General features: G+C 63.3%; 3 protein-coding genes across 3 annotated transcripts; all 3 read left to right on the top strand.

Moving 5' to 3' along the window:
• Positions 1-1990: 1990 nt before the first annotated feature.
• CADM3 (cell adhesion molecule 3) lies at positions 1991-6671 on the top strand (the record flags this gene model as incomplete). Its single annotated transcript, XM_079551190.1, has 10 exons — positions 1991-2131; positions 2252-2404; positions 2716-2853; positions 3072-3242; positions 3632-3722; positions 4042-4211; positions 5134-5256; positions 5817-5942; positions 6201-6269; positions 6553-6671. Coding segments are annotated over 10 exons (1301 nt in total), but the record flags the coding sequence as incomplete, so codon positions are not given.
• Positions 6672-10051: 3380 nt separating this feature from the next.
• LOC306957718 (atypical chemokine receptor 1-like) lies at positions 10052-11817 on the top strand (the record flags this gene model as incomplete). Its single annotated transcript, XM_079551191.1, has 2 exons — positions 10052-10072; positions 10903-11817. 2 exons carry the CDS (start codon positions 10052-10054, stop codon positions 11815-11817), a joined length of 936 nt encoding a protein of 311 aa, XP_079407317.1.
• Positions 11818-13041: 1224 nt separating this feature from the next.
• Positions 13042-14169, top strand: LOC306957719 (serum amyloid P-component-like; the record flags this gene model as incomplete). Its single annotated transcript, XM_079551192.1, has 2 exons — positions 13042-13105; positions 13550-14169. The coding sequence occupies 2 exons, from the start codon at positions 13042-13044 to the stop codon at positions 14167-14169; spliced, it is 684 nt and encodes a 227-aa protein (XP_079407318.1).
• Between the last annotated feature and the right edge of the window lie 207 nt (positions 14170-14376).

Below are 14376 nucleotides of genomic sequence, written 5' to 3'. Positions count from 1 at the left end.
TGGAGATGTGGGAGAGGAGCGCAGAGCGCCGTGCCGGTGTTGGGCGGCGCGGGGCGAATGGGCGACGTCGCATCCGTGCGTCTTTCCCACCCCCAAAATCGGACCGGGATTTTTTTTGGGGGGGGAAGCTGTTGGGACCCGGAGCGGAGCGCTTGCAGCTGTCGGGGTGGGGATGCGCTGCGCTGGGAGCTGCCGGATTCGGGTGCGATCTCAGCGTCCTCCTGGCGCTCGGTGTCCCCGTGCTGCGCGCCCAGGGATGGCGGAGCTGAGGGGCGGGGACGAGGCTTTGTCCCCGTTGCGTTGGATCGGGACGGGGAGAAGCTCGCGGGTCCCCGCGGCGTCGCTGTGCTGTTCCGTCAAGAGCCCAACGGGTTGCAGCCGTGCCGGGTTTTAACGAAAGCAGAGCCGCGGCCGTCTGCTGTCGGCGCGGAGGCGATTGGGGATGTGGGGCGGTGGGGGACCCCCCCCCCGGGCAGCCTATGGAAATCCAAAGGGGGATCCCGTGCTCAGGACGGGGGTCCCGAGGTTGGGGTGCAGGGAGGAGCAGCGGGGCTCTGCTGTTGCTCCCCGGGGGCAAAGCGTGGCGGTGACCCCCGGTGTCGTCACGGGGATCGCGGTGCCGTCGCGGTGACCCCGCGCCCTCGTGCTGCTGTCGAATCCATCCCCAGGTTAATTCCTTAATGAGGCCGGCGCTGTGGCAGGTGATGGTAATTGCGTTAATTGAAAGGTTGGGTCTATAGTCTGCTGTGTGGGCGTTGCGCCCCGTCCTCGATGGGAGTCGGAGCGCTTTGAGTTTGGATAACAGCGGCTTGGAGCGGCCTAATCCCTTAATTAACAAATTAAAACAAGCCGACTGCCATCACCCTGCCCAGAGGAGCAGCAGTGCTGCTGTCCCAGGCCGTATCCCCAGGGTTGGGGCTGGAGAACCTCCTGAGGAGTGCGCTGAGTGAGCTGGAGCCAAACTGGCTGCAGATGGAGGGAGGACGAGCGACGGCACCAATAAAGGCCCACGAGGATGGAGGTGGGAAGCAGAGGCCCTTCAGCAGCTGAAAACCCCAGCGAGTGCAGAGGAGCGGAGTTCCATCACTGTGATGTAGGAGCATCAGCAACCCAGGGACGGAGCCTGGAACCCTGGCAGTGGTTTTCCATCCAGATTTGGTGTCTTTGCAGTATTGAAGTTCTCGTGTGTTCCGAAGCTGCTGTGGGATTCACGCGCTTTCCAGCCTGGCGTTCATTGCATCGTTAAGGTTGGAAAAGACCACCAAGATCCTCCAGTCCAACCATTGGCCCCCCTCCTCTGTGCCCACTTATAGGGTCGCTGTGGTTGGAAAAGAGCAACGAGGTCATTCAGCCCAAGCACCAACCTGTGTCCAACCACAGAGCCGTCAGCTCAACACCAGTCTAGGAAGCTCGGCGCCCTCGTCCCCCTGCCCTGCTCGGCCCTTTCTGTCCCTTCCTGCGACGGCTTTGTGGAATTTACAATGTCAGCAGAAGAAAACGTTTCCCTCCGTCGTTCTGGGCAGAAAATGGAGAAATTCAGTCTGCTTCTGCTAAGGGGAGCTGCTCCCAGCCAGCGAGAATCGCGCGGGGAAATGGGCCGTGAAATGAGGATTGCTCACAGGGCAGCCTTGAGGTTGAGCCCTAAATACGAGCGCTGAGATGTAAGACAACGCTCCGCAGAGCCCCACATCCAGCATGGGATGGAGGTTGCGTCCGACCTCCAGGCTGGGCAAGCTGACATCTCCCTTCCCGTGGGGCAGCACGGCGCAGCGGCCGTCCCAAAATAGCCGTCCTTGGGGCAGCTGGGGTTATCTGATCCTCCTGCTGCTCCTCTCTGCCCTTGGGCTGCTTGGCGGCGACGTCTGCGCAAAGGAAACGCGGGTTGGGAGGGATGTGCGGAGCTCAGGAGCCCGTAGGATGGATACGGGGCCCAAATTTGGGGGGTGAGAGCCCGAGGCGCCCTCCCTGAGCTCTCCTCTCTTGCGTGCAGTGAGCCAACCCACGACGTCGGATGAGACGGTGGTGGCTGGTGGCACAGTGGTGCTCAAGTGCCAGGTGGAGGACCCTGACGACTCCTCGCTGCAGTGGTCCAACCCTGCCCAGCAGACCCTCTACTTTGGGGAGAAACGAGGTGTGTGCGCAGGGCGGGCAGAGGGGAGGTGGATTGGGGGCGAAGCTGGTCGTCCGTCCCCACCTATGGGGAGCGTGGCGGCGTTTTCGCTCACCCCCTCGTCCCCTTGTCATCCCCCAGCCCTACGAGACAACAGGATCCAGCTGGAGAGGTCCACACCCAATGAGCTGACCATCAGCATCAGCGACGTGGTGCTGTCGGATGAGGGGGAATACACCTGCTCCATCTTCACCATGCCCGTGCGGACCGCCAAGGCCCTCGTCACTGTGCTGGGTGAGCAAAGGCCCCCACCGACCTCCTCTCTGTGTCCGCCCCGTGCGCAGGATGCCCCCCATGTGGCCCTTTAGCTCTTCCGTCCCACATCCCCGCCCTGTAACGCATCCTCGCCATCGAATCATTAAGGTTGGAGAAGAGCCATCGAGGCCAACCGTCAACCCGTTCCCACCCGTGGAATCACTGGGGTTGGAAAAGACCCCCGGGGTCATGGAGTCCAACCTCCAACCCGTCTCGTGTCTCTTCACCTCCAGACAGCAGCACGCGCAGAGCTAACGGGTCGTTGTCTTTCTCACCTCTTCCTCTCCCAGGAATCCCCCAGAAACCCCAAATCTTTGGCCACGAGCAGCCCATCGACGAGGAGAAAATCGCCCGGCTCACGTGCCGATCCTCCGGCAGCAAACCTGCAGCGCAGCTCCGGTGGAAGAAGGGCAACAAAGAGCTGAAGGGTGGGTGATGGGGGCTGGGGGCACCGTGGGGGCACCATGGGGGCACTGTGGGGCACCGTGGGGTACTGAGGTTTGCCCAGTGCCAGACCACCCAGCTGCACCATCCCACTCTCCTACCAACAATGGGATGTGGCTGGGCGACCTCTGCTCAACATCAGCCCCAACCCTCTGTGGGGACGTTGTGAGCGTCACCTCCCAACACCGCCCTGTCCCCACAGCTGAGGGCACCGAGGTGGTGGAGGACTCCAATGGGAAGACCTTCACCGTCAGCAGCCGGGTGGAATTCCGTGTCACCAAGGAGGACAACGACGCCGAGGTGACCTGCACCGTGGACCACGAGTCCTTGCAGAACTCCGAGAGGTCAACCACACAGAAGCTGCAGGTCCACTGTACGTGGCGTGAAGGGACCGGAGGCCACCTGGGGAAGGGGAGGGGGCCAAAGAGAGGTGGGAGAGGCGGGGGGGGACCTCGCAGTCACCGCATGTGGCCCTGTGTTTGCACCAATGTGGGTCCGATGTGGGGGATGCTGCGCGGTGTCACCTCCCCTGCCCATCCCTGCCCACTGGGACCTCCCTGTCCCCATCATCCTGTGCCCTTCTTGTCTCCATCTCCCCCAGTCCCACCTCGGGGGCAGGATGGGGGATGTGGGAGCTGATCACCCGTGGACGCTCTCACACCGCACCCGCGGCGTGATGGTGGTGGGGGGGATATGGGGCAGGGTTTGGGGTGCCAGCTATGGGGACGGGGCAGCTCTCTCACCCCATTGCTCCCCTTCCAGACAAACCAACAGCGAAGATCGAACCGCACCCGCAGTACCCAAGGGAAGGAGAGAAGCTGCAGCTGCAGTGTGACGGGCAAGGCAACCCCGTGTAAGGACCCCCAGCTCTCCCCACCGCCCCCTTCCCACTCATCCACACGCCCCAAATCGCTGCTTACCCCTCTGTGGGGCTGGAGGTCTCAGCTCTAAGCTGAGATGCAGGCTCCCATCTGCGCTGCCCCGCAGAGGGCGATTTCCTCCCCCCACAGCACCAAATAACAGATCACAGAAAGATGGAACGAGTTTGGGTTGGGGGGGCGGGGGGGACGACAACCTTGATGACCGCCTCGGGTGGCTGCAGCCCCTCTCCTCCACCCCCCGCGATGCTGTGGGGGGGACGCAGCGGTGCCTGAGCCCATCCCACCCCGCAGCCCCCAGGAGTTCCTATGGGAGAAGGAGGGCAGCGACGCCCCGCTGCAGCTGAGCTCCGACAGCATCCTCATCTTCCCCTTCCTCAACAAGAGCGACAGCGGCACCTACATCTGCACGGCCACCAGCTCCATGGGCAGCGTCATCGCCAAGTACAACCTGGACGTCAGCGGTACGGCGGTGGGGTGAGGGGGGAGGGGGGGGGGGGGTCGTTGTGGGGGCACGGCCCGCTTCGGCCCCACGGCTTGGAGCATCCCCTGCTGCATCCAGGCGGTGCCTGCGCCGTGCTGAGCTGTTGGGGTGCAGAGCTGAGCTCCCATTGCTGCCTCCTGCTGCCCTGGCTGCGCTCTGCTCGCTGTCGCCGTGCCCCACTGCGCTGCGTCTCCCCCCTGCCTCGTGGAGTAGCTCTTTTCCTGAGCTTCTAGGTCTGGATTCGGGGTCCTCCTCCTTTTCTCCATCATCCTCTCCTCGCTCTCCACCAGCTTTGGGCTTTTCCGTCTTCCAGCACCCTTCCTGCTCTGGCTTTTCCCCTTCCCTCCCCTCTTGTTTTCTTGCCCCCAACCCCCTCCTTCCCCTTTGAAACGGCTGTGGCTGACAGGAGCGCATGGCAGCGATGCGTCCCACCCCACACGATCCATCCTCAGCAGCCCCCTGCCTTTGCCCACCCCGTGTCCCCATCACCCCTGGTGCAGGGTCCCACTCCTGCACCCACCCATTGCCCACCCACCATCCCCCAGGATGCCCTGTGCCCCCCACCCGCTCCGTATCGCCCACCCAGCGCCGCATCCAGGCATTGCTTTCTCCCATCCTCAAATCCCCAAAGCCACAGGGCTCTTGGGCACCATCACCAGAGCAGCCCTACGGCCCAGCCAGCACAGGTGGCACCCAGCGCTGGGTTACCCACACAGGAAGGTCCCGTGGGTCCCTCATGGGGCTGCTGGCAGGTAGGACACTGCAATGGTGTCCCCGATGTGACCCAGAGGCAGGAAGAGAAATGGGGTGGTGGAAAGTCCACCGCTGCCAGGGTCCCAGCCGTGGGCTCTGTCCCTGCCGGCGGCTGATTGCTGTCCCTGTGTTTTTGTCGTCCTCCCCAGATCCTTCCCAGCTCCCCACCCCACACGTTCACTCCACTCCAGCCCCTCCGCCAGGCCCTTCCCAGCCCATCTCTCATGCTTCCATGGCCACCGCTTCATCCTCCAGCTCCCATCCAAGGTACCGTACGCTCCATTTCTGTCTCTTTATGGACCCGCCGCTCCTCAGCTGGAGACGATGTCAGGAGGACGGTGGCCCCGTGCAGGGTTAGGGACGCTTTGCCACGTGCCCAGCCAGGCTCTGAGCCCTGCTTGGTGGCATGGGGACAACACGATCCTCCCCTTCCATCCCATTGCATCGCCGCTGCCGTGCGAACAGCTCTGGTGCCCCCGCGTCCGTCCATCTGTCCCTTGTGTCCATTCTCCTCGTCTTCCCCCGTTGTTTTTTCCACCTTCTCTTTGTCCGATGTCCCCTCTGAGAGTTGCCGCGGCTCCGTGCCCCCACTGCGCACCAGGGGACGGTGGCAGCAGAGCCATCGTGCAGCGCTGGTGCTCACAGCAGGCAGAGCTTTGCCCATCCCAGGGCTCTCCACGTCACCATCACTGCTTTCCCCCCACGCTGCTTCACCCCGGCTCCGCTCCTCCCCACCTTCTGCCTCCTCAGCGCTGCACTGAGCGGGAGCCGGGGCGAACCGCAGCCTCCCCTCCCCTCTCTCTGCTTTCTCCCCCTTCCATCTCCTGGGCAGACGCCAGTCCGGTGCCGTCGACTTCCAGCACTTACCACGCGGTCATCGGCGGAGTGGTGGCCGTCATTGTCTTCCTCCTGCTCAGCCTCCTCATCGTGCTGGGACATTACCTGATCAGGCACAAAGGTACGGGGATGCAGGACGAAGGGAGGCGACAGGCAGTGGAGGAGCTCCCTCAAGGTTGGGTTTAGGGGCCGCTCTTCAGCTCCGTGCCGACCTCGAGCTGCCCAGCTCCACCTCCATCCCCCACCTCCATTCCTCCTCCTCTCCCCTTGATGCGCCCTCAGCCCCGCAGCGCCCCACCGATCGATTTCCCCCTTTCTCCTCTCCCTCCCTCCTCCCATCATTTCCACCTCCCCACCCCTTTTCCATCCCCCCCGGCAGGTGTGTGCATAAGACACGGGGAGACCATCACCGCCAGACCGCAGCAAAACCCACCCGAGGTGGTGATGTGTGAGTAAGAGCCCCCCATCCCCACCCCACCTCCTCCTCCCGCAGGAAAACCTTCCGAGGGAACAGGGACGGAGGGTCAGGGTGGGCAGAACCACGCAGGAGGGCCGTTGCCTCTCTGTTGTAGAGCCGACAGCTTCGGGCAGCCCGGTCCCCAGTGGGGTTTTTCCCCCACGCAAAACCCATTTCTTCCATTTCAGGCTAAGGCCGAAGGATTTCTCCCAGCCACGGTGGCCCCGTTGTGCCACCCATCCCACGTCGGTGACGTTGTCCCCTGTCCCTACAGGCACCTACCTGACCCACGAGGCCAAGGGCTCCGATGACGCTCCGGATGCCGACACGGCCATCATCAACGCGGAGGGCGGCCAAGCGGGCGGCGACGACAAGAAGGAATATTTCATCTAAAGGGCGTCGGAGAGGGTGAGAAATGGAGCCAGCGAACCCCGATGGAAACGGAAACCAGACCACAAACCCCACTCAACCCAACAGATTTACTCTCGTGCCCGGCACGGGCGGACGGATGGACGGACGGACGGAGGGATGGCGGGACAGAGAGCAGAGAGCGACCGGCTGAGATGTGATGATGCTTCTTGTTGAACTTGTACAAAACGTTGTTACTACGAACAGCGAAAGCCCCGTTTGCTTGCTTGCACCTCCAACCCCGCGCCCGGCGCTCGCGCGAAACACAGACCAAGCAGTGAGTGAGCGACGTTCCTTCTTCCTTCGGACCTTTGCTTCGGTTTCGTGGCTGCTCTTTGCTTTGGGCCCTCGGTTGGGGTGTCGGGCTGGGGTCGATGTAGCTCTTTCCTTTCGTTTCTCTTCCGTTTTGGGTTTTCGTTTTTGATGCCCGAGGATAAAATCAGCTCCGGGCTCTGCGTCGTCGGTGCTCCCACCGAGAGCTGGGACGTCCCCGTCGTCCCCGGTCCGTAGGGATGGGGTTTGCTGTGGACCCCGCATCCCTGCCCTGATTTTATCCTTGCTGGTCCTCATCCGACAGCGTCTGCTGGGGAGGCGAGCTGTCCTCGTGCCGGCGGTGTGTGAAGGGGCTGAGATTCCAGGGTGGGAACTGCCGAAGCCTCCGGAGATGCTGGGAGCTGCCGGGCACCGCGGCCGCCCCCGTTCCCATCCAGTGGGAGGGGGGAGGAGGGCAGGGTTTGTGGGGGGCAAATCGAGGGGGGGGAAAAAAAAAGTGAACGAAAAAGCCCCAGTTTGCAAATTCCCAGATTGGAGACGTCAATTCAAACCATCTATTGAGATGTTCAGTGCTGGGCCATCGCCAACACCTCCTCGGTGGCCCCCGGGAGCCTCCAGAACGGTGTTTTGGGTCCTGAGAGTGACTTGTGGTGCAGTGGAGTCGGCCCGATCCGTGCCGCACGCCAGGACCAGCAGCTCTGCACCCCAGCAGCGATGTGATCTGTGGGTTCCCTGCTCCACGTGCTCCTCAGGGCTGCCCCTGTCCTTCCCGGCCCTTTCCTGTGGTTGGTGCTGAGCTGGAAGAGGCCTCGTTGGCTCCAAGGGTGGCCCAAAAACGTTTGGGTTTTGTATCCTGGTGGCTTGGGGTCTCCAAAGAGGTCTGGTGGGCACTTGCCCAACCTCCAACCTGGGGAGCAATCACATCTCTTCCAAGCCAGATGGGAACAAGAAGCTTTTTTCCAACCTCCCCATCGCATTGCTGGGGTCACCGTGCTCCCCTCAACCCCACATCTATAGGGCCAGCCCTCCTCAGGTGCTGGCATCGCATGGTCTGGATACGAGGGGCTCACAGGAGCACCCCGTTACATTTTGAGGTGCCCAGAGGAGCTGAGCCTTTGGTGCAGGAATGGAGTGGGGTGGGCAGCCCCATCTCTGAGGTAAAGGGAGAATTGGGTTCCTCCACCACAGAGCGTGGGGTGGAAGTGCTGCTCCCACCCAGAGGACGAGGAGCGGAGTGGTGGATGGGGATCGGGGCCGCCATGGCTTGGTGGGAACAAGAGATGTGTCCGCAGCACACGGCTCTGTCACTGTCATCATCTGAGCGCCGGGTGCCTTGGAGGGGGATGCACAAAGCCTCCGTCACCCCCTGGTGAGGAAAAACCTGTGGGTTCCTCACTGCCATTCCTCCCCTTCCGTCTCCTTGGAGGAGGACGTTGGCCATGGGTCCCAACAGGAGGAGGGTGTTGGTCCCAAGGGGAGAAGGATGTTGGCTGTAGGTCCCAACGGGAGGAGGACGTTGGTCCTGGTCCCGGTAGGAGGATGTTGGTCATGGTCCTGGTTAGAAGGAGGACGTTGGTCATGGTCCCAAAGGGAGAAGGATGTTGGCTGTGGGTCCCAATGGGAGGATGTTGGTCATGGTCCCCATGGAAGAACGTTGGTCATGGTCCCAATGGGAGAAGGATGTTGGCCATGGGTCCCAATGGGAGGACGTTGGTCATGGTCCCCATGGAAGGACGTTGGTCATGATCCCAAAGGGAGAAGGATGTTGGCCATGGGTCCCAAGGGGAGGACGTTGGTCACGGTCCCAGTGGAAGGAGGATGCTGGCCATGGTCCCAGCGTTGTCACCAGAGGTCACGCTGCCGACACGCTGCCGTTCACTTCACTGCACACACAGAGCACGCACAGCACGTGGGTTTCTCCGAAGGTCTTCACCATCCACTCTCGCTAGGCTCAATTCCTTCCAACGAAACGCGGCGCCGTGTTTTTAAGTACGGTTTCATCTCACTGCACGTCACCACGGTTTCGGATCGGAGCGCAGGAGATGTCCTGAAGGTCCGGGAGGGATTTGGGTCCCCGGAAAAAGGGCTGTGGGGGATTTTGGGTCAGGACTCGGCCATGGAGCGGTGGGGCCGTGGTTGGACAGCCCCCACGCGAGGGGTGGCAATGGGGACACAGCTGGGGACACGGCGTCCTGCAGGAGGTGACACTGGGACTGTGCCCCTCACTGCTGGCACCCAGTGGAGCTTTGCAGTGTCACCACATCCCCGGTGTCCCCTCCCGAAGCACGAGGGCTGCATTGGCCCCATGGCCACCGCGTGCCACCAGAGCACCGGGACGGGGACGCGGGGCACTGAACTCTCAATAGACCACGAAAGCCATATTAGCGCGGAGCTCTGAGCGCCGTGGGGCGGCCGTGGGGCGGAGGACGGGCTGTGTTGTTGTGCTGTGTTCTTGTATGTACATAAAGGGAGACAACGAACGTCGGTGTTACTTTATAACCTTTCTAATATCCTGTGCTAATCTCGGAGAAATAATCCTATGAAATATATCTGGATTACACACCTTCACCCGCCTGCTCATCTCTGCCTCCGCACGTGGCCTCCAGGGGTGAGGGAAAGGGGGGGACGCAGCTCACCCCACGGAGACCCCGCAGCCCCCAAACCCACCCAGACCCCCCCATCCCATCCCCACATTCCCAGCCCCCAAGGACAGGCGCGTTGCCCATCGCCCCGTTCCTCACCCCACGGCGGAGATTGCAAACCTGGCACGGATTTTGCCCCGCACCGGCAGCGCTTCCAAACAAAATTCCGAAGGAACTGCAGTCGTTCTGCCAAGGGATGATCGCTTCCTGCACCAGAAATTACCAGCGCCGCTGCTCGGCGCCTTTACTGGCAGCAGCCGCCCGTTTCCTTCAGCCCTGGCGGAGGGAATTGCTGAGCTGGGGAGGGAGAAAGGAAGGCAGGGAGTTGGGGCAGCCTTTATCACGGCCCTGCAGCCCTTCGCCCCGCAAAGCAGAGCCAGAGCGGAGCTGAGCACTGTGCACACAGCGCTGCGCGTCCGTTGCTGAGCCCGGAGGCGTTGAGGAAACACCATGGGCAACTGCGTCCCGGGGGTGAGTCCTTCCCATCCTGCGGGGTTCTCCAAAATTCCATTCCTCTCTTTGGAGGTGACCCCATTTCCAGCTCTCACACCCATCGCCTTCCTCCATTCCGCCCCAATTCCCCAGCACCGTGGGGTACCCAGCCCTGACCCCATAGGGTACCCAACCCACGGGGTCCCCAACACTATTGGATACTCAACCCTGACTCCATGGGGTCCCCAACAGTATTGGATACTCAACCCTGACCCCATAGGGTCCCCAACACCACCCCCATGGGGTCCCCAACACTATTGGATACCCAACCCTGACCCCATAGGGTCCCCAACACCACCCCCATGGGGTCCCCAACACTATTGGATACCCATCCCTGACCCCATAGGGTCCCCAACACCACCCCCATGGGGTCCCCAACACTATTGGATACCCATCCCTGACCCCATAGGGTCCCCAACACCACCCCCATAGGCTACCCAACATCGCTCCCATTGGATACCCAACCCTGACCCCATGGGGTCCCCAACCCCACTGGATACCCGACCCAGACCCCAAGAGTCACCCAACCCGATGGGATCCCCAACCCCATCCCCACTGGGTACCCAACCCTGACCCCATGGGGCACCCAACCACCCCATGTCCCCCAGCCCCAGGTGGGCGCGTAGCAGGGAGTCCCAGAACTGGAAAACACCACTCAGAGCAAGAAAATGGGGTTTTCTTGACTTGGGGTGAACCCACACCCTGAGATATCAGCGCTCCCCACGCTGTGCCTCCCTGATAACACGCGGCACGTGGCCACCGGAGGGGCCAACTCAGTGACACCCCACGGCACCTCCTGTGCTTCGCAGAGCCCTGACATCGTAGCAAACGGCACCTCCTTGAACCTCCTGGACCTCTTCAACTCCTCCTCCAACGAAGATTACGCGGACAACCTCACAGACAGCAACGACGAGGACTTTGCGGCCGCAGAGCCGTGCCACAACCACTACTGCCCCTTCTTCCACCGCGCCGCACCGCCGTACCTGATGGCCACCAGCGCCACCTCCTTCGTGGCCACGGCTGCTCTGCTGCTGGCTCTGTCCCTGCGTCCCCGCTCCTGGCCCCGCGGCCGCGCGTTTGCAGCCCAGCTGGCCGCTTGCTGCGCGCTGTTCGCCGTCACGTCGCTGCCGACGGCTGCGGGCGTCGCTTGGGGGTGGCGGGCGGGCGAGGGGCCGTGCAGGGCTGTGCTGCTGCTGCGGCAGGGCAGCGTGTTGGCACAGGGGCTGCTGCTGGGCGCCGGGTGCTGCGGTTTGCGGGGCCGCGGTTGGTGCAGGGCGGTGGTGCTGTGGGTGACGGCGATGGCGATGGCGGTGCCGGCGGCGCTGAGCGGCGGCGTGGCGGGGACGGGGCCGAGCACGCAGTGCTTGCATCGCAGCGTGGACGTGGATTCTGCTGCGCATCTGCTGCATCTCGCCGTGTGTTGCTGCGTCCTCCTGCTGCTGCCCGCAGCGCTGCTGACGGCTGCGGCGCTGCGGGGGGTGCGGGGTGAGATGGGGAGCGGGGTGGGGTGGCTGTTCTGGGTGCTGTGGGCTCCCCACGGGGTGGCGATGGTGGTGGAGCTCCTGTTGGAGGTGGGGGTGTTGCCGACCGACTGCGGCGTCTTTGAGAGCTTCGATTTTGCATTGGGGCTGAGCGCGGCGCTGGGGGGGCTTCACTGCTGCCTCGTGCCCCTCGTGCTGCTCCTCAGTGCCTTCTGCGGTCACAAAGGGGGGGGAGAGTGCTGAGCGCCCCAAAAGGGCACCCACAGCCCCGTCCCACAGCCCCACGGGTGGCCCCGATGGCCCCGGGTCACATCGCTCCCCCTGCACCCATTGCTTCCCCTGCACCCATGGGTGCCGTTGGCCTTTAAGCTCCCTGTGGGTGGCACAGTTCCCCCCGAACCCCACAAATGCTATTGCTCAGCACCCATGGGTGCCCTTCAAACACCCCAGGAGTGGCAGCGCCCCCCCCTCCCCCCCCCCCCAGCACCCATAGGTGGCATTTACCCCCCCCCCTCCCCCCCGACAAACTCTGACCCCCCCCCCCCCCCCGGCTGGGGGTTCTGTACAATAAATGTCTCTGCAGCCCCGATGCCCACAGCCTGGTTTAATTCCCCAGGGGGGCGAGGGGGGGGGGGGGGGGGCTCTCCTTTCTCAAACCAGCCCTCATCCTCACACCCCACTGCTGCCCCATGGCTGCCCCACAGAGCTCTCCATAGCTACCCCATGGCCACCCCATGGAGCTCCCCGCTGCCACCCCAACCCCCCCCCACAGGAACCCCCACTTCCACCCCACGGCACTCCCCACTGCTGCCCCACAGAGTCCCCCGTGAGCACTGTGGGGCTGAGCCCCCCCTTGTTGGCTGTGGGGCACAGCGTGGGATGGCTGAGGGCTTCCTCAGGATGCCCATCCCCAGGAGCACCACGTTCCATTCCATTATCATCTCCGGTCCCGTTCCCGTGGGGGCCGTGGGGTGGAAGCAGGAGGAACTGCTCCTGGGGTTCCGAATAAGAGGGGGGGGGGATGCTTAATAAGGCACTGTGATTAATTAGCAGGAAGGGAAGTAATTGAGCTCGGCATTTGGCCAACGCTTGGAAATCCCCATTAGGGATGGCCCTGCGGTGACAGAGGGTCTGGGGGGGAAATAGAGGGGGTCAGGGGGGCACAGAAAGCCCCAGAAGGTGCACAGACACCAGCAGGGGACACACGGAGTCGCTCAGAGGACAGAAGGGTCGGGGTTGAGGCGATGCCTCATGGAGGGGTGACCCCAAATCCGACCCCGCACCACGCGCCCCGGGCACGGCTCCAGGACGGCCCCGTGCTGCGGTGACGCAGTGCTGCAGCCGTGTGACACCGTGAAATCGCAGCTCCATCGGTGCCAGCGGATGGGATTGGGGGACGGGGGCTCCCCTCCCACCCCAGCCACCCCATAAACCCGCCGAGTCCGCACCCAGCAGCGCAGCGGCACCATGGGCACCGCGCCGATGTGGATCGTTGTCCTCAGCGCCGTCACCGCTGCCATGGCCCAGGAAGGTATGGGGACACTGGGGGACATCAGGGGGCCGGGGTGTCACTCAATGGGGACATCACTCAGTGGGGATGTCACACGTTGGGACATCATTTGGTGGGGACATCATTCACTGGGGATGTGACTCCATGGGGATGTCACGCGGTGGGGATGTCACTCAGAGGGATGTGTTCTGGTGGGGGACACTGGGGATGTCACTCAGTGGGGAGTTGACACAGCAGGGATGTCACTCAGTGGGGAACCTGATTGGAGCCATCGCACGGTCAGGGCATCGCTCACTGGGGACGTCACTCCATGGGGACGTCACTCCATGGGGACGTCCTTCCACCACTTGGTGAGGACACCATTCCATGGGGACGCCCCTCACCGGGGACACCACGTGGCAGAGCCGTCCCCTAGGGGACCGGAGGAAGGCGCAGAGCCCACCACCTCCTTCTGTCCCCCCACAGACCTTTACAGAAAGGTGTTTGTGTTCCGGAAGGACCCCAGCGACGCCTACGTGCTGGTGCAGGCGCGGCCGGAGCACCCCATGCTCAACTTCACCGTGTGCCTGCGCTCCTACACCGACCTCACGCGGCCCCACAGCCTCTTCTCCTACGCCACCAAAGCTCAAGACAACGAAATCCTCCTCTTCAAACCCAAACCCGGCGAGTACCGCTTCTACGTCGGGGGGAAATACGTCACCTTCCGCGTCCCCGAGAACCGCGGGGAGTGGGAACACGTCTGCGCCAGCTGGGAGTCGGGCAGCGGCATCGCCGAGTTCTGGCTGAACGGACGCCCGTGGCCCCGCAAAGGGTTGCAGAAGGGCTACGAGGTGGGCAACGAGGCCGTGGTGATGCTGGGGCAGGAGCAGGACGCCTTCGGGGGAGGCTTCGACGTCTATAATTCGTTCACGGGGGAGATGGCGGACGTCCACCTGTGGGACGCGGGGCTGTCCCCCGATAAGATGCGCTCCGCTTACCTGGCGCTGAGGCTGCCGCCGGCGCTGCTGGCCTGGGGAGGCCTCCACTACGAGGCCAAGGGGGACGTGGTGGTGAAACCACGGCTGCGTGAGGCGCTGGGGGCCTGAGACCCCCAAGCCGTTCCCCTTTGCTGTCTCCATCCTCGCTGTCCTCTCCGCACGGCGTCGCCCGCTCGGCTCGGCCGCGGGGATGTGATGCACGGAGAGATGGGGACACCCCCAGCCCCGGGTCGCCCCTCTCCTGCTGAGTCCCCACGGCACGCAGCGCCGGCCCCGTCCCTGCCCTGGGATCCTCGTCCTCCCCCTGCAGCAAAA

This window comes from Tetrao urogallus (genome assembly GCF_951394365.1).
Source record: "Tetrao urogallus genome assembly, contig: scaffold_284, whole genome shotgun sequence".
NCBI lineage: Eukaryota > Metazoa > Chordata > Aves > Galliformes > Phasianidae > Tetrao > Tetrao urogallus.
Note: the sequence above shows the minus strand (reverse complement) of the source record. Positions and strands in the feature narration are given on the sequence as shown.